The 17820-nt window shown below is 43.7% G+C and overlaps 3 protein-coding genes across 3 annotated transcripts; 1 reads left to right on the top strand and 2 right to left on the bottom strand.

Annotated features, from left to right (window-relative positions):
- Positions 1 to 990: 990 nt before the first annotated feature.
- On the top strand, positions 991 to 6173 carry LOC146273251 (haloacid dehalogenase-like hydrolase domain-containing 5). The gene is made up of 8 exons (XM_084706401.1): positions 991 to 1167; positions 2359 to 2562; positions 2764 to 2876; positions 3510 to 3603; positions 3721 to 3754; positions 3920 to 4094; positions 4397 to 4585; positions 4808 to 6173. Exons 1-8 carry the CDS (start codon positions 1051 to 1053, stop codon positions 5208 to 5210), a joined length of 1329 nt encoding a protein of 442 aa, XP_084562527.1. The 5' UTR covers positions 991 to 1050; the 3' UTR covers positions 5211 to 6173.
- On the bottom strand, positions 6001 to 9080 carry rab43 (RAB43, member RAS oncogene family). Its single transcript, XM_084706402.1, has 3 exons — positions 8612 to 9080; positions 7650 to 7833; positions 6001 to 7528 (listed from the first exon to the last, which is right to left on the bottom strand). The coding sequence occupies exons 1-3, from the start codon at positions 8798 to 8800 to the stop codon at positions 7275 to 7277; spliced, it is 627 nt and encodes a 208-aa protein (XP_084562528.1). The 5' UTR covers positions 8801 to 9080; the 3' UTR covers positions 6001 to 7274.
- Positions 9081 to 9198: 118 nt separating this feature from the next.
- On the bottom strand, positions 9199 to 13293 carry LOC146273249 (neuronal acetylcholine receptor subunit alpha-4-like). The gene is given in 9 exon segments (XM_084705891.1): positions 9199 to 9486; positions 9637 to 9882; positions 10043 to 10195; positions 10198 to 10326; positions 10412 to 11321; positions 11569 to 11678; positions 11758 to 11802; positions 11906 to 12057; positions 13212 to 13293. Coding segments are annotated over 9 exon segments (1950 nt in total). The 5' UTR covers positions 13291 to 13293; the 3' UTR covers positions 9199 to 9360.
- Positions 13294 to 17820: the final 4527 nt, after the last annotated feature.

Here is a 17820-nt window from a genome sequence, read left to right as displayed (position 1 = left end):
TTTTCCTGGATTTTGAAAACATATTGAACTGTTTCGTTATCAGCTACTGATTCCACTCTCCGGTCATTAATGAGATCCTTCATGCTGCTGCTCTAGACTCACAAGTCCTTGATCACAAAGTGGCGGGTTTTCAATTTAAAACTCTCAATTACATGTGATTGGAGGCAGACTGGTCCATGTGACTGGTCGACCCGAGGGAGGCTTGGAGCTACAGGGCTCACGCTTTCTCCATTTAGGCCCAATCTAATCTTGTCATTAGAAATGTGCTTTTCCCATTTTCTATGCAAAAGATCATGCATTCAGTCATGCGTGAGCCAGTGTAGTAATGAACATCTATATTCTGCTGTGAACTCGGTTCCAATGATACATTGTCTGCTTAGACTGTTGTAGAGAGAACTGTTCTTATGATTTCCTTAGTTAAAGCAGCTATTGTAGTTCATGGTTTATCCAGTTAACTTTTTGTCCTTCTGTCTACTATATCATACTCCATGGAATGCATGCTTGGATAATGCCTTTCATTACTTCCTATAAGAAATGGCAGAGGACCTAGTTTACTTTGATACAGAGTTGGACTGGGACACTGCTTGGAACATTTAAGAGATTGGCTATTTGAACTCTGTCATGTTTATCTAAGTTAATGCAGGAAAAAACTGTTTTGGGAATCAAGGGGTTGGGTAAGGGGTTAGTATGTGAAAATACAAAATGACAGCAACGAATTTTATGCTTTGGTGAGTCTTTTGTTTACGCTCTACAGGCAACAAGTGAACCGAGTAAACCGTTAATATATTCATTCTTTCAAACGCACTTTAAAATGTAAAAGCCTAACTCCATAAAGGCATAATGACAGAATAATAATTTGAGAATGAGAGCCATAATAACCCGGCATTCTTGCTGCGACAGATAAGACGTTGATTTCTTCCCGTCCTCTTCGGACCTCCTCCTGTGTCGTCACATAATTCAGCCTCCAAGGATATATGAGGGGCTTTCAGAACGATGGAGCTGGATATGAACTTGAATCAGTGAAGTGATCTCCATTTTTCAAGAACTAGAATGAAAGCCCTTACTGTTTTACACCGGGCTGCCAATACTTTGTGCAGCCGGCAAGTTGAACGAGGAACTCTATTGACAAGCTGTGGAATGTGCGGAACGGCGACGTCTAAGGGCAAGGTAGTCAGAGATTACACTTCAATACTGATGTACGAACCATGTTTGTGAACCAGCTACATTGTTAAATTAATACCATAAAGTATTGGCTAGTCTAATACGACCAGGTAATATGTAACAATGTATGATGTAACAAAATATGATATTAAATTGATCATTCATGTACTCGAGGTAAAACAACCACTCTTAGATATAATTTATTCAACTACCCTTTATTCAGATTTTCAATTATATTCGTCTGTTTTATTTTATGTTCAATTTCTATGTCAATCTATGCTATGCTTTCCCATATTGACAAAATGACAATGTCCGAAACAGGGAAAAAGAGGTCACGCATGTGATTGGATATAGTATAGTCTGTACATGCCTCACGTGATTGCGTTGAGAACATTTTCTACATTCCCATGCCCTACTGCCTTTCCATAGCCTAGGTCATGAAGCCCACGACTCCCATAACCTTTACGCCACAATTCAGAGCTTAATACGATTTCAGCAATAGACAAAACCCTAGATTTAATACAAGTGTATTGCATAATATCATGCATTTCTCTTGTTTCAAATAGCTTGTTTATGCATTCTGGAAAGCATCTGTGTTTTGTGCATGAGGGCATACAATTAATGATACACAATTCAAAATAGCATGAAGCTTTAAACATATATTTGCTTTGATAAGGCATAGGCATTTTCCCACAGTAAAGAACAAAAGCAGATCAAATGGGTTTCCTGAATAAAAAATAAAAAAAGGGATTGATGGTGACAAGGATCGTATTTGCTGATATAGACAAGTGTTCTAAATGGGGAAAGGCACAGATGTTTGTGCTAATCCCTAAGTGCGTGAGAGTCTGAAAATCATTCTTATCAAAACACAAATAGAGACAAAAAGCCACCCAAAGATCATAGCTGTGGAATCACACGTGATTGTTTTAGAAGAAGAGATGTGTCAGGAGCAGTTCTGACATGTCTTCTTTTTGAGGGTCTGTCACATCATATCTGAGTCAACATGAGCCCTCGTTCAGTTTTTAAGACTCCATACTAATATTCTTGTCATTCTCTAACTTCACATTTTGAACTTTAAAGCATCCTTGTTTTATCAAGACAGTTATCAGTGAAAGCACAGCCTGCAAGCTTCATAAATGACCTGCACAGCTTTATCAGTTCCTCAGTAATATGGGATTTTGTTCCTCTTGCTCACAGCTGCAGCCTGACTTTGGCTTGCTGTTTGACATTGACGGGGTCCTGGTGAGAGGAAAGACTCCCATCCCTGCTGCCAAGAAGGCTTTTCAGAAGCTGGTCGACTCCCGGGGACAATTCTTGGTCCCTGTAGTGTTTGTGACCAACGCGGGGAACTGTCTGCGTCAGAAAAAGGCCGACCAGCTTTCCCACATCTTGGGAGTTCCTGTAAGTCTGGTGATCAGTTCTGCATTTGTTGACAAAAATGCTAAAAAGCCCAGCTGTCTTTGCTCATCTCCTCTCCTCTTTCCCCCAGGAGAGCTCACAAGTGCAACACATGGCCTCAGAATTTATACTATAATCCTAGATTGGGATTCAACACACAGTCTTCCATTTTGAAAATGTACTTGTTTAACATTTGTATTGCAGATTTCGCAAGACCAGGTCATGCTGTCTCACAGTCCTCTGAGAATGTTCAGAAAATACCACGACAAATGTGTCCTGGTCTCTGGACAGGGCCCAGTGTTGGACATTGCCAAGAAGTATCCTTCAGGTTTCTGGTTACTCAGACGATCTGGCAAATAGGTTGACTTAACTACAGCAATATCATTATTTAAATTGGATAATCGAACATTTGTGTAATACGAGTAATTATGCCTGTTCCTTGATCGTAGAGGTATAAATACTTTAAGGTGCTTGTAATTGTTATGATCATCTTAGTTGTCTTGCTAATGTAAGCATTTATTCCTAGAGGTGGGTTGCATTGATTATGTTGGACAAATTGCGCGTGCATCTGGCAGTTGTGTAACTCAGTTCATCTTCTCCTGATAGATTAAACGGATGGCTGGTGGTCTGTGATTATGGGGTAGGCAGCCAGGACACAAACTAATGAATGCTTATGCAATGTGGCACAAAGATCTCTGAGACATTTTGGAGGAAGGCACGGTCAACAAGATTTGTGTCGCAGTGTATGAGCCTATCTTTATTTTAAGACATAACAGCTTACAAATAACAGCTTACAGGCAGTGCCGGACAGAAATACAATCTACCCATGTCAGTCAGACAGTCTGTGTCAGTATTGTCTTTATATCATTTAAAGTAAGGTATTGCACGCCATTCAAGTTGCTATTCCAGGGAGTTTTCTCTCACAATTCATCCTTAACCTGTTCTGTTAGCCTTGGCTTCAAGAATGTGTTGAGCATCGACATGTTGAGGGAACACTTCCCCCTGCTGGACATGGTAGATCACAACAGGAGGCCCAATCTCCCGGTATGTTCACAAGCCTGTCCTGCCAATAGTCCTGCATAACGCTATTGTTTGTGAGAAAAGGGTGTTATGACTGACAGTGACAGCATGTGCAGCAATGGTTCTGTTTTCTTGTTGCAGGCTTCACCCTTTTTGAACATACCACAAATCGAAGGTACTTGAAATATTTACGTATTTGACCTTAAAAAAAGAAAAATCATAACAAATATGTTTATGTTATATATATATATATATATATATATATATATATATATGTTACAAAGCATTTACACATAATAAAACCTTCTATTTTGTTGTGTGCCTGTCTGTCCTATTGAAGCGGTCATTCTCTTTGGGGAGCCTATTCGATGGGAGACCAACCTCCAGCTGATTATTGACGTGTTGTTGACTAATGGCAACCTGAATAATCCCTATGTGAGCCATCACTCTGCCCACCTGCCTCTGCTAGCCTGTAATATGGACCTCATGTGGATGGCTGAAGCTCACTCACCCAGGTAATGTCTTCTACAACTGACATTACCATAAGTTATACGCCAGTGCTGGTTTTTATACCCGCTGGTAGTTATACCCCAGTGCTGGTTTTTATACCAGCTAGTAGTTATACCCCAGTGCTGGCTACAATCACCCTCAGTTGAATGATTTTCATCCTTCAGTATCCCACAAAAAAAACAAAACAATTGTGAGTGACCGTACTGCTACAAGATAATGTAGCGTTATCATCTTACCAATTCTTAACATACAGTGTATTGGTTGAATGTCCCTGGTCTGAGATGAAGGCCTGTCCTCTGACCGGCAGGTTTGGCCATGGGACGTTCCTGGTGTGTCTGGAGAGCCTCTACAGGAAGATCACGGGCCAGGAGCTGAAGTACGAGGCTCTGATGGGGAAGCCCAGTGAGCTGACCTACCACTTTGCTGAGTTCCTGATCAGAGAGCAGGCTGCTGAGAGGGGCTGGAGGATGCCCATCAGGTCCCTCTACGCCATTGGGTAAGAAACCAGCTGAGATAGCATCTAGAAGGCTGTTACAGCAGAATAATAGAGATCTCCTGGAAGAGATTCCCTCCCCACACACTTTGTTAATTTCTTTGACAAGTTAAAAAAGTTAATATAATTATTTCCCCACAAAGGAAATGTCTGTTTATTTTGTTGTCATATGACAAGCATCTTATAAAGGCAAAAGTACTAATGACCTTTTTCAACATGATCCAGTGACAACCTCATGACGGACATCTATGGAGCCAACCTTTACAATGGCTACCTGGAGGAGCGTGCGACCAGGCACAGTGCCAAGGTGGCGACCAGGGTGGCGGCCGGCACCGGCCCTTCCAAAACCCTGCCCCAGGAGGAGGACATGGATATGGCCTGGGAGAGTGAGCTGGCCTCCCCCTCTGCCACCACCTGCAAGTCTATCCTGGTCTGCACCGGGGTCTACAACCCCCATACCGAGGTGCCCATGGACTCCAACAGCAGCATCAAGGAGACAGTGTTCCACGGCCACCGAGACTTCCGCTTCCACCCCTCCCTGGTGGAGCCGGGCCACATCGTACAGGACGTGGACGCAGCCGTTGAACTCATATTTGAGCAGGAGAAGTTTGCTGCTTCCAGACTTTGATCGTAAGGGTGAATTCGGGAGAAACAAAATTTGATGTAAGAACAATAATAGATTGTTCAACTATCAACTATCGTTGTTGTTTTTTTTTCTTTTTTCATGAAGCCATTTGTCTATATTTTTGCCAATGCCCTTACTTTGCATATGTGTATTTATAAAACCATGAAACTAAGCACAACACATATTTGCATACCTTGTAAACAGAGTTAGACAGATTTTCCAAAGTATTGAAGTCAGTCCAAATTTCACTACATGCTTTTAGAAACATGTACACTGTTTGTGAAGGATGGAGCAGAATTTTATTGCCAATTGGCCATCCTGGTACTTTCTTTTATTTTTTACTGTGCCTTAACTTAAAAGTCCTGTCATTTCTGTACTTATTTGATCTTCTTGTATATTGATTGTTGTTAACTAGTGTGCAGCCCTGTCCATTCCATGTATACAATTGTGTAAATAGCTTCTAAAATAGTTGGAAAGGACTAATGTTTTCTAGAGATTTTGGAATTTAGGATACTTTGAAGAAAGTGACATCACTGTGAAGCAAATTACCTACATATTTAGGTTACATATTAGGTTATTTATTTTATTAACAATTCAAAATTAACAATAGTTAAAAATATATTTTGTCTAAATGTACTGTTCAGAATAAATTACTAAACTTTTTAAACGTACATTCATTTTATTGTGTTCAGTTTGAATTCCGTGAAGAGGTTACCCTGTCTTGATTAATAAACTATTCAGTTCAGACTTGTAGTGTAGCCTTAAGTGTATCAAACCAGCCATAAGACTTAAATTCTCCCAAAATGGCATTTAATTCAATATGAACAGATCATTCTGAGCATTATGTCTCAAGATAGAAAGATTAAAAACAACATTCACTGACAAAAGCATCTGTTTGATATGAAGACCTGTGATAAAATTGCATAGTAACACATTATTTGACCCACACCCCTCGGAATAAATTATTTTTTAAATTTAGCTTTAAAATCTTGTTGTTTTGTTGAACAATTAAATAATCTTAAATGGTCATCTTTAAAAACCTTGTACTAAGATAACTTGCCACATGTGGTTCACAAGATATGGTGAAAAGAGAAAGGCACTCATCTTGGTCATATTATAAACAACTAACCCTTCGATACATTCACAAATGTTCACATCTCAAATAAGTATTCATACGATAACAATACAAGTAAAGATGATATGACTTAGCACAAACATACATATATAAATCATGACAAATAGTTCCTGATATTTGTTTTATAAAATGGGGAAATACAACGACAGGCCTCCACTCTGATCACTAAATTCAGGTGAGCGTTTGAAGTGTGATGCTAGTTTGTCAACAGCACTTTACTCCATCTTAGACCCACTATTCAGTCAGGACCATCCCTCCATTAGACTAAGGTGACACAGCGGCCGACACTGTCCTTTTCAAAGAGAGAGAGAAATTGTGATCCTGAAATGGCACTTCGGAATCCCAATTTCATGTGCAAAAACACCACTTGAACACCTCTCATTGGCAAACTGCATAAATTAAAACCAGGATAGTTAAGAGAAATAACTGTGCAAATAATTTCCCAAAGCCTATGGTATTTACCCTGACCTCTTCAAGCACTAGCTTTGTTATCCTGGTATAGCCCATACTAGCCAGGATTAGACAGGCTCATCTCTGAAGTCATCTAGCACAATCGTACCTCTCTCCACATACTAGTCACGGTCCATACAAAACAGGCTTGTCACTAAAAACAGGCTGGTAGGCAGAGCACACTGGGGTTGGGGTTGCTCCACACTACCTTCCCTGTGCGGTTGTTCTAAAATTATAGAAAAGTGTTGCTCAATAGCAACAGTCACATGCATAATCCTCTGCTAAAGGACAGCTACATCACATCAAACGTATCTACCAACTGCTACCTATCAAATCGCCAAAAATGAGCCTGATTGAACCGCTCAAGTGAAACCCTTCATTCTGTTCCATCACCCGCTTGATTTTCACCACAACAACACCCTTCAGAATGGCACCCACCTGTGTGGCTCCATCAGAGGAAAAAAAAAAAGTTCTAGAACACATTAACAGCCACAACCCCAGCCGTCAACAGAGACATCCTTGCTGTTCAGTTTAAAACTGTCAGTCACGTTCTCATTAAACATGGGACCCCCGTGCCTGAGGATGAGCTCGGCGGCCATCTTGGCGAAGGCCTCGTCCACGTTGCTGGAGTCTTTGGCGGACGTCTCGATGGCACTGATGAAGTCCAGCTGGTGGGCCATGGTCTGGGCGTCCTCATAGGGCACCTCGCGCAAGTCAGTCAGGTCCGATTTATTACCTGTGAAGCGACGGGTCAATAACCAGAACGGTCGAGTTCTTTGGAGAAGAGAGGAACTAAGATATGACTATACATTCACATGTAAGGGGTTGGCGAATGGATTACAAATGTACAGACTGACCAATAAGAAGTGGCACAATGTTGGAACCGCCGTATTTCTTCACGTCTTCCATCCATTTGGGCACCGCCAGGAAAGAGGCCTTTCTGGTGACGTCGTAGGTGATGATGGCGCCATTGGTGCTGCGATAGTAGCTCTGGGTGATGGTGCGGAAGCGCTCCTGTCCTGCAGTGTCCCAGATCTGCAACTGAGATAGAAACACAGGACATAAGGGTCAAGTAAAAGAGAGCCACTGCTTTTGTTGGTAGAGGGTCACAGGTTAGAATGACAGGAACTGATAACGGACTCTTTGAAAATCTATCACATTTGTCGTGTACATACTGATCATGTGTTGATGCATGGCGGCTCCTTTGGAGTCAATACATTTTTTGAAGATTTGAGAATTAAATAGGCCAATTGGCCTAATCATAATACCACATAAACCAAACTATGAACCCGCCATTGTCTGGAAAACATGTCCTTTAAACGCACTGGTATTAACATTAATCAACGTTGTTGTCCTAAAAACACATCAGTCCATGGCTAACGCTGAACACAATCACCCCAAACGGTCACGTCATTGATAAAAAAAAGTGCTGATGTGTGTTGACCAGGCCACGGACAGCAAGGCATCTAGAAGATTCCTAAGAGAAATGCCTGCATTAATCAGTAACACATTTAGTCAACTTGAGCAGTCCCACGTTCAGATTTAATACGTTCTAGTGAACCCGTCACTTAATAAAAACACGACATCTCAACAATTTGACGTATTGCTGATTTGGAAAAAAAGAGCAAAACATAAGGGATCATTCTATAGCCTATGATTTTGTAAATGAAATATTGTTCGCTTGTACGCGTACTGACTGGTTAAGTAGCTGTACAGGAAGCTATTTTGTCAACACTGCATGATGACATCAAACATTTTGTTTACTTGGATTATTGTGAAACAAATGGCCTATTACATAATATCATCTAAACCCACGAACCTTTATTCTCTTTCCTTGAATTTCCATGGTCTTCATGGTAAAGTCCACTCCAATTGTGTTTCCTTGTCTTTCGATAAATATACCAGTCTTAAAACGTTGAACCACGCAAGTTTTGCCAACACCGACATCTCCCACTAAAACTATTTTGAATACGAAGTCATAATTATCTTCACATTCTAGTAATGACATCGTCGCTATAGCTGGCGATGGTCCTTGATTGTTCGGATAACGGTACAATTATATAAATAGCATGAATGTTTTGCTCACAAAGCCTGATTTGAGAACTGACGTGGAAAGTCGGCACCTGCAAAATTGCCAACGCGGAAGGGAAGAGCAATCCTGTTTAGGTATCCTGGCTGCGCCTGATTCCAATGTTTTTTGGTGTTGTCATTCGATCAGGTCGATCCATTTACACAGGGTGATGAATTACAAGTAATTAAAATCCCTTTGCAATTTTGTGCATTTAAAACGATTTCTTAAAGAATGCTTGAATTTGTACTAAAGCTGATCTGGTCTACTTGACACATTTCAACACATTTTCTTGCATCACATGTAGGCTACTTAAAGGGAATTACACAAGACACACGTCATTTCAACATAGGTTTTATCATCATATTTAATTACATCACTCTACTTTATGTGACTGTTTACATGCATATGAGTACACAAGAAAACATAATAAGGCTACTTTGCTGAACTGAACATTTCTGTTGAGTCATATTCTGGCTTCCTCTTCTCTGTGTTATACACTAGATCATTCCAGCAAGCCAGGCTGGGAGGAAGAGGCCTACAGTTCCCAGAATGCACACCAAGATGAACATCCAAAGGAAGATGCGGTCCATTACCATGGCTACGTACTTCCACTCCTGTTTCACCTGCAAAGCAAGGTAAATCAAAAATATTTTTCCAGAGGAAAAGGTTTACATGGTCCATTCAGTGAGAATAGGAATGGCAGTTTTAAGGTAAGACATTCAAACTCCATTAAAATGGCAAAACCAACTGGTTACCAAACAAAAAAGACTTACAGAGAAGTCAATGTCCTCAGCTCGGAGGTGGTCAGCGATGTACTGAACCCCATCTACAGCCATTTTCATGGAGGGCGAGAGGGACAGAAGTCGCAGGTCTCTGGAGCTGCAGGCGCCTGCAGTCTGGGCTGGCTCATTCTGGGATGGGTGGTGCTTACTCAGGACAGGACAGCTACGCCTCCTCCTCTCCCTCTGCGACTGGCATGGGAACTGAACCGGTGGCTTACACTGGGTCCCACCATTGCCCTGTAAATACAGTAAATACAGTTAACAGGAAATGTGTGTGCGATCGTATTCATTCGCAAAGAAACTTAACATACACACAGAGCATACACACACACACACATAGCACACACACACGTAGCACGCACACACATATAGCACACTCAGACATTCATACAGTCACCTTTGAGGCCTCCTCATGCAGGCAGCAGTACTGGATGCTGCGGGAGCGACAGCGGTCACTGCTCTGCGGCCTCTCCCTCTCCCCCAGACCGTACTGCACACTGAGGGAGCGCATCTTAGCCCGGGCCTGCTGCTGCTGACCTCTGACCAGAGGCTGGGGGGGCCGGAGGGGGGAGGAGACCCATCTGTCTGTGACGCTGGTTCCTCCTGGAGGACAGAGTACAGGCTAGGCGATCGGACCACCGACGGCCTCCGCTGGGGCTGCAGGAGAACAGCACATGTTACCTCTCAACCACTTCAAAGTCAATTCCCGGAGGGCAGACTTTCCCTCTAGTTTCGAGCTCTAACCTTTGACCTCCAGGCTACCTACCAGCAGTGGTGGTGTGGGCAGGGAGCCTTCCGTGGGTCGACCTTGGGAGAGAGATGGTGAGCGGGCAAGTTGGTTTAGGATGTTCAGGGTGCCATGGGGAGAGGTAGGGTTCAGCTCCGCCTCGACCCCGGCCTCAACGCTCGCCCAGAGGGTGGGGGCGCTGGCCCTCTTTTGCCTCGCCTCCCCCTGCCGCTTGCGGTCGTCCCTGACCGGCCGCTTAATGCACAGGAAGCCAGGGACCATCTCCAGGAAGACGGTGCGGACCCAGCGGGGCATGGTGTGCGTGCGCCGCGAGCGGTGGTGCACGTTGAGCACGAAGATGGTGATCATGATGGAGAGCGTGACGAAGATCATGGTGAAGAGCAGGTACTCCCCGATGAGGGGAATGACGAGCGAGGTGGACGGGATGATCTCAGTGATGAGGAGGAGGAACACGGTGAGGGAGAGGAGGACGGAGATGCACAGGGTGACCTTCTCCCCGCAGTCGGAGGGCAGGTAGAAGACCAGCACGGTGAGGAAGGAGATGAGCAGGCAGGGGACGATCAGGTTGATTGTGTAGAAGAGAGGCAGCCTCCGGATCAGGAAGGAGTAGGTGATGTCCGAGTAGGTCTCGGCGCAGCACTCGTACTTCTTGACGTTGTAGTTGCCCACGGCGCTGACGAGGACCCACTCGCCGCTCTCCCAGTAGTCCTGCTGGTCCACGTCGCTGGCCATGCTGACCAGGTCGATCTTGGCGCGGTCGTACGTCCACGAGCCAAACTTCATGGTGCAGTTCTGCTGGTCGAAAGGGAAGAAGGTGACGTCCATGGAGCAGGAGGACTTGTAGATGGCCGGGGGCGTCCACTTGATCCAGCCGTCGTGGTACAGGTGGGCTTTGGTCAGGTGGGTCACGGCAAAGTCCCCGTCTGCACTGCGGAGGAGAAGAAGGACTAGGAAAATCTGAACCGACGTTGATGAGAAGCCAACCCAGGAAAGTCAAGGGTATATTTGCTTCCCACACCTCTTAGTGTCAGCTGTTTCACAAATGTAATTATTCTTTTAGCAAGTTCAGTAAAATGCAACACTCGTGGTTCTCATTTTCATGGTTCTTCATTGGATTTCTCTCGTATGTTATTTTCAGTACAGGTCAGTACGTATGTGCACGGTGAGGAGCCTACTTGTTGTAGAGAACAATGTCGGGCCTCCAGATGATCTGCGACGGGATCCGGATGGACGTGACGTTCTCATACTCCCTGGGGTTCCACCTGAGCTTGTAATCATACCACTCCTACAAGAACCACACCACCATTTTACAACATCTCAACAAACTCCGCCGCTGATAACTTGAGGTAGGAACAGCAACTCACTTGTTTCACCCAGACATTGGTGGTCATCATTTGATTCTTCTCGTCCTAAAATGAACAAGAAAGAAAGAAGACGGACTCAGTCGAAAATGCGCGGCGGAGTGCTGCCGTCACAGGTCAGAGCGAAGCGCCGAGAACGGAGGGCCTTTACCACGTCGATAAGCTGAGCGATGGACAAGCCGAAGCGGACCCTCACTGCGTCAGACGTGTTGGCCACAGGCCGCGCTAGCTTGTTGTAGCGACCAAAGAGAGTCTTCAGGAGACGGTCCTCCGCCTGAGCCCTGGCCCTGGGGTGGGAGCACACTGGAGGAGGAGGGGGAGATGAAGAGGAGGAGGAAGAGGAGGTTGAGGAGCAGGAGGAGGAAGAGGAGCAGGAGGAGGAAGAGGAGGTTGAGGAGCAGGAGGAGGAAGAAGAGCAGGAGGAGGAAGAGGAGGAAGAAGATCAGGAGGAGGAAGAGGAGCAGGAGGAGGAAGAGGAGGAAGAAGATCAGGAGGAGGAAGAGGAGCAGGAGGAGCAGGAGGAGGAAGAGGAGCAGTAGGAGGAAGAGGAGGTTGAGGAGCAGGAGGAGGAGGTTGAGGAGCAGGAGGAGGAAGAGGAGCAGGAGGAGGAAGAGGAGGAAGAGGAGCAGGAGGAGGAAGAGGAGGTTGGAGCAGGAGGAGGAAGAGGAGCAGGAGGAGGAAGAGGAGGAAGAGGAGCAGGAGGAGGAAGAGGAGGTTGGAGCAGGAGGAGGAGCAGGAGGAGGAAGAGGAGGTTGAGGAGCAGGAGGAGGAAGAGGAGCAGGAGGAGGAAGAGGAGAAAGAGGAGGAAGAGGAGGAAGAGGAGAAGATATACATAGTGATGGCATTGAATACATTATGGTCTTAGAGTAATTGATATTCTCCACTGATCTGATTAGTTCCAAAAAAGGAAGACAATGGAGACCATTCAACTGGGTTCTACCTTTCTGAAAAGCAGTGGATCAACAGTATTCTGAAGGGATTCTTTCTCTTGTGAGTTTTTATTCATCCCATTTTCTCTGTCACTGGCCCTTGCAATTTTTTAGCTTTGCTTTTTTATTTAATATCTAATTACTATCTTTAAATGAACTTGAATGATATACTTTAGACAAACACTTCCATCCCCTTTTCATTCATAATGTGACTACAACACAGAGTAACAGCTGAGACAATGGGTACAGTGTATCTTGATGATACATTATGTGCTGATTCCAAAAACACACAACACTGTGTTTCATATACATAAATGATCGTTGAAACAAAAATGGTTTCATGGGCTTCCATGGTTTGTCTGATATCCACAATGTGTGCATCAACAACCCTTCAGGTTGTACACGCATACAATTTTCTTATAGAGGAGCACAAATGGAATGGACTCCTCTTACAAATTCCTTTTATGGACCAAAAACAATACCATTATGAAAGCAACGAGCCTGTATCTAAGAAGAGCTGAAGCTTACCTTGAAGAGGAAGAAGAAAGAAAGAAGAAAAAATCAAAATTCTCAAAATACTGGAGCAAAAGAAAATAAACATTTTCATGTTTTCTTTTACTTCTTTGATCAACTTGATTTTGCCCAGATGTTATAGTTAAGGAACTCTCTTTTATGACTTGTAAACATGTTTTTCCTAGTTTGTGTAGGGCTTGATCCCCATGTTCTCTGTATAATATTTCAAATATAGCAGACAGTCATATTGATTTTCAATTTGCCCTACTCTTCATCCTGAAGGATTGGAAGTAGTGATCAAAGCTGCTGGAAGCCCAAGCATGGCTGTCGTCTTATCTTCAGAATACACTCTTGAATTCAATCCAAGGCTTCCCTTTTCACATGATTTGTGGACCATGAAAAAAGAAAAGAATTCCTGAGGTCAAACAGAACTCCCGTCTTCATCTCCTTCTCGTCCTTTGTGTCATCATCGCTGCCCAAGCCTCACTCTGTTTCCTCCCTCATCTCCAGTGGGCTATGGAGAGGACAGCTTGACTCTGCTCTTTGCTGCCTTTCAGTCTTTCAACACAAAGACAAACACAAGTCTCTCTCTGTCTGTCTCTTACGCTCCACTCCCCGGACTCGGGACACTCTCAGCCCCAAGGCACCTGAGACCTAGACTCTCTCTCTCTCTCTCTCTCTCTCTCTCTCTCTCTCTCTCTCTCTCTCTCTCTATGATGGATAATGGGGAGATGCACTCTAACTCATCAATAGAAAAGAGAGTGTGAGAGATGCACTCATTTGAGTTTGAAGTGAGGACGACTTTTGGACGTCCTCAAGTGGTTATGTAAAAGTTTCCGGAGGACACAAGCGTCACAAGCTTGTTGTCACTCTGCCCAGAAGGGTGTCTGTGAGAACGATTATGGAAAGCTGAGGCCGTCTGGGTCGACCTGTGTCATGGCACCTCTGTTTTGTGACAACCAGATCTCGAGTGTGAAGGTGTTCATCTCTCTGGTTCTTCATCCTTGGCGACACGGGGGACAATTGAACAGGGACTGGAGACAGAGGAATAGGAGACAGGAGACACAGGGGCAGGTGACATGGAGACAAAGAGTAGGACACAAGGAAACAGAAGACAGTATACGCTCACGTTACTGTAGATGCTCTCAAGAAAAGAATACAAAATGTATAACCTTCCCTTGTACAACGATGTCCATCAAATTCTACATGCCAAAAGGATCCACTTAAAATGTCAAGGCAATGTTCTGTCCACATATGAGCAGCCGTGCTGTGACTCACTAGCGTCAGGGCTAGTGCCGAGGTGGAAGGTGGTCAAGTAGAATAATGTCCTGAGAGAGAAAAAATCATTAGTGCTTGTTCATAGAAAACCCAGAAAGCATGCCCAGCCCTGGGGAGGCCTTGGCCAGCAGAGCAGAAAACAAAATATCGATGAATCCTCTTCGTGCTGCTAGGGCATACTGTATGGGGACTAACAGATGTAACCAGGACAGAAAGCAATGTCTCCTACGTGACATGACTTTCCGAACACTCTAACCCGAAGCCAAAGAATTGGTTTAGCAAACTAAAACCAAGAGGCTGTAGATTTTTTCTAAGGCATGTTTTGAAACAAATGATTGTCTTTTTAATAAATAAATATACACAGACAAATCTCTTCATAAGATGTAAAACATAAATAGTCATAAACCTGTGGTTTCAGGACAAAGAGGCTTTCCTACTGTTGAGACCCATTGAAAAGGTATTTCCATCACATTCTTCTGGCTTCTAGAACACAGGCTTGTGCGGCAACAAGGTATTGTTTGGGTCTATTTATGTTTCACTGCACATTGCGTTAAAAAAAAATCCCTTTAAGACCATGTTGCTGTGAAAGAGAGCGAGAGACAGAGAGATAGAAAGCGACAGAGAGAGAGAGAACTAGAGAGAGATGGAGCAAGAAAGAGAACAAAATAGAAAGGAAGACAGAAAGAAACAAGAACTAAATAGAATGTTTGAGAATGTTTAAGTAAGGACAACCTCCTACAGAGAGGAGGTTGACACCCTGACATCATGGTGTCAGGACAATAACCTCTCTCTCAACATCAGCAAGACCAAGGAGATGATTGTGGACTATAGGAGGTGGCACTAGGAGGAGCATGCACCCCTACTCATCAATGGATCTGAAGTGGAGAAGGTCAGCTGCTTCAAGTTCCTCGGGGTGAACATCAGCAACGACCTCACCTGGTCTGTTCACACGGACAAGGTGGTCAAATCGGCCCGCAAGCGCCTCTTCTTCCTGAGAAGAAGTTTGGTATGGACTTAGTCATCCTCACTAACTTTTACAGATGCACTATAGAGAGCATTCTGACTGGTTGCATTACAGTGTGGTATGGGAGCTGCACAGACAGGGACCGCAAGGCCCTACGAAGTGTGGTCCGTTCAGCTGAGTTCATCATCGGCAGGAAGCTCCCAGCCCTACAGGACACCTACCACACACGTTGCCTCAGGAAAGCCGGCAGGATTCTAAGAGACTGTTACCACCCATCCTTCAGCGTCTTTACCCCACTGCCTTCTGGCAGGCGTTACCGCAGCATCCGGTCGCGCACACGCAGACTGGACAACTACCCAAGGGCCATCAGGCTTCTGAATGGTCACTGATATGGACATTGATTCACTGCACACTAGTCATTTATACACTGTCACTTTCAGCTACTGGTTGCATCAGTAACATTGCACTACCTCACTGTACCTCGCCATCAGACTCCTGTAGGGTCATTGACATAGTCACTGATCTGCAATTTTGCACTATTGTACTCCACTTAGGTTAGAATAGGTTATAGGGTTGAAATAGGTTTTATGTGCATTTAGGGTTAGTATAGTGTATTATTTATTGTTATTTGTAATTTAGGAAGTTTTAGTATTAGGGTTAGTATAGTCGATTATTTATGGCTATCTGTATATTTAAGAGTTTCACTTATTTAAGCTCAGCATAGATGTAAATGATGTTCTGTGTACTTATATGTTATGTTATGCCAGGTGCTTGCGTTGTCTTGTCCTAAGAATTTCAGCGCCCAGTCTGACCTTGTGTGGTTCTGTGTACCTGACAAATAAAAGACTTGAACTTGAAACTTGTGTGTGTGTGTTCACACATTTCAGGAGACGTGTCTGGTGAGGTAGACAAACGGCCAGAGTAGACCTGTTGGTATCCTTGTTTCCTCCTTGTATCCTCCAATTTCATTCAAGATGCTGCAGCTAAAATGTTCTTTAATCTATGTACTTGGAATTATGGATAGTTTATGATGCTGCTTGTTAATTTAAAAAACCTTGTCTAATATTCTAATAAAGCTTGCTTAAATGTTTGTTACTTGAGTTTAATGACTGCCCCCTTGTGAGCAAGCAGCCACACGACATGTAAATGCTTTCCGTTCGTTTACATTTCTATTAAAACGCAATCAATCAATTCAAATTGAGGCCAAGCATATTATGATATACAAAGTTTATTATACAGTCTTACTACACATATTTGCTACATAATAAGTAAAAGCTATAAGCCTATTCATGGCATACAGTGATTCAAAACATGCTGGCAACCACTGGTTTAGACAGCAAAACATTATTAAAAATAACCATGGATGAAGTCATAGCACTGTAAACAAAGATTTCATAATTTTGGAATGTGTAAAGTATATCACAGACCTTTTGTGAAAGTATTTCTTCCAGTTCAAGTAAGCTGAAATGCACATTAAGTGTAAATGGATGTCTGTCGAACAATGCATGTTTGGCACGAGACAACTGTAAAAAACAAAACCAACTTAAGGCTTGTAGGCATCGCAACATGCAGGTGCTGTGAAATATTGCTCTGCTCCCCTATAATCTCAGCCTTCCTCAGACCTCTTGGCCCCTCTTTTCTTCTTCTACTGGCCGTACCTATAGCGCATGCTGTCAGTGGGCTAACTGGGACAAGTATAACAGCTGGAGTTAGACAGCATTCAAGAGTACATGCTGTCAGTGGGCTAACTGGGACAAGTATAACAGCTGGAGTTAGACAGCATTCAAGAGTACATGCTGTCAGTGGGCTAACTGGAACAAGTATAACAGCTGGAGTTAGACAGCATTCAAGAGTACATGCTGTCAGTGGGCTAACTGGGACAAGTATAACAGCTGGAGTTAGACAGCATTCAAGAGTACATGCTGTCAGTGGGCTAACTGGGACAAGTATAACAGCTGGAGTTAGACAGCATTCAAGAGTACATGCTGTCAGTGGGCTAACTGGGACAAGTATAACAGCTGGAGTTAGACAGCATTCAAGAGTACATGCTGTCAGTGGGCTAACTGGGACAAGTATAACAGCTGGAGTTAGACAGCATTCAAGAGTACATTCACAAGCATGGTGTGTGTTCAGCAGAGATGTGCCGCATGGAACCATGGATACAAAAATCACAAAAAAGACGACCATCATGTTGGATAAAGCCAATGCTCTTTGGATGGGAAAAATGAACTTGGAAGGCAGCTGTGATGAAATTCAAATCAAAACAAAAGGTGCAATGGTGGTGCAATGGCTCTTTGAGCTTGAATATGACCATGGGATGTTGCTCTTCAGTAGGATTCTGGATGTCTGATCGGTTACTACTACAATGTAATACATTTTGTA

The sequence above is a fragment of the Hypomesus nipponensis genome, chromosome 9, assembly GCF_054491055.1.
Source record: "Hypomesus nipponensis isolate SF chromosome 9, ASM5449105v1, whole genome shotgun sequence".
NCBI lineage: Eukaryota > Metazoa > Chordata > Actinopteri > Osmeriformes > Osmeridae > Hypomesus > Hypomesus nipponensis.
This window is presented reverse-complemented; position numbering and strand designations above follow the sequence as displayed.

Excerpts from the sequence above, each read along its gene's own strand:
- LOC146273251 (XM_084706401.1), top strand. The coding sequence starts at position 1,051 with ATGAAAGCCCTTACTGTTTTACACCGGGCTGCCAATACTTTGTGCAGC. Across the intron at positions 3,604-3,720 it reads ACAGGAGGCCCAATCTCCCG|GCTTCACCCTTTTTGAACAT; the intron begins GTATGTTCACAA and ends TTCTTGTTGCAG. Across the intron at positions 4,095-4,396 it reads GCTGAAGCTCACTCACCCAG|GTTTGGCCATGGGACGTTCC; the intron begins GTAATGTCTTCT and ends TCTGACCGGCAG.
- rab43 (XM_084706402.1), bottom strand. The coding sequence starts at position 8,800 with ATGTCATTACTAGAATGTGAAGATAATTATGACTTCGTATTCAAAATA. Across the intron at positions 7,834-8,611 it reads TTCAAGGAAAGAGAATAAAG|TTGCAGATCTGGGACACTGC; the intron begins GTTCGTGGGTTT and ends TTTCTATCTCAG. Across the intron at positions 7,529-7,649 it reads CATTGTGCCACTTCTTATTG|GTAATAAATCGGACCTGACT; the intron begins GTCAGTCTGTAC and ends GTCGCTTCACAG.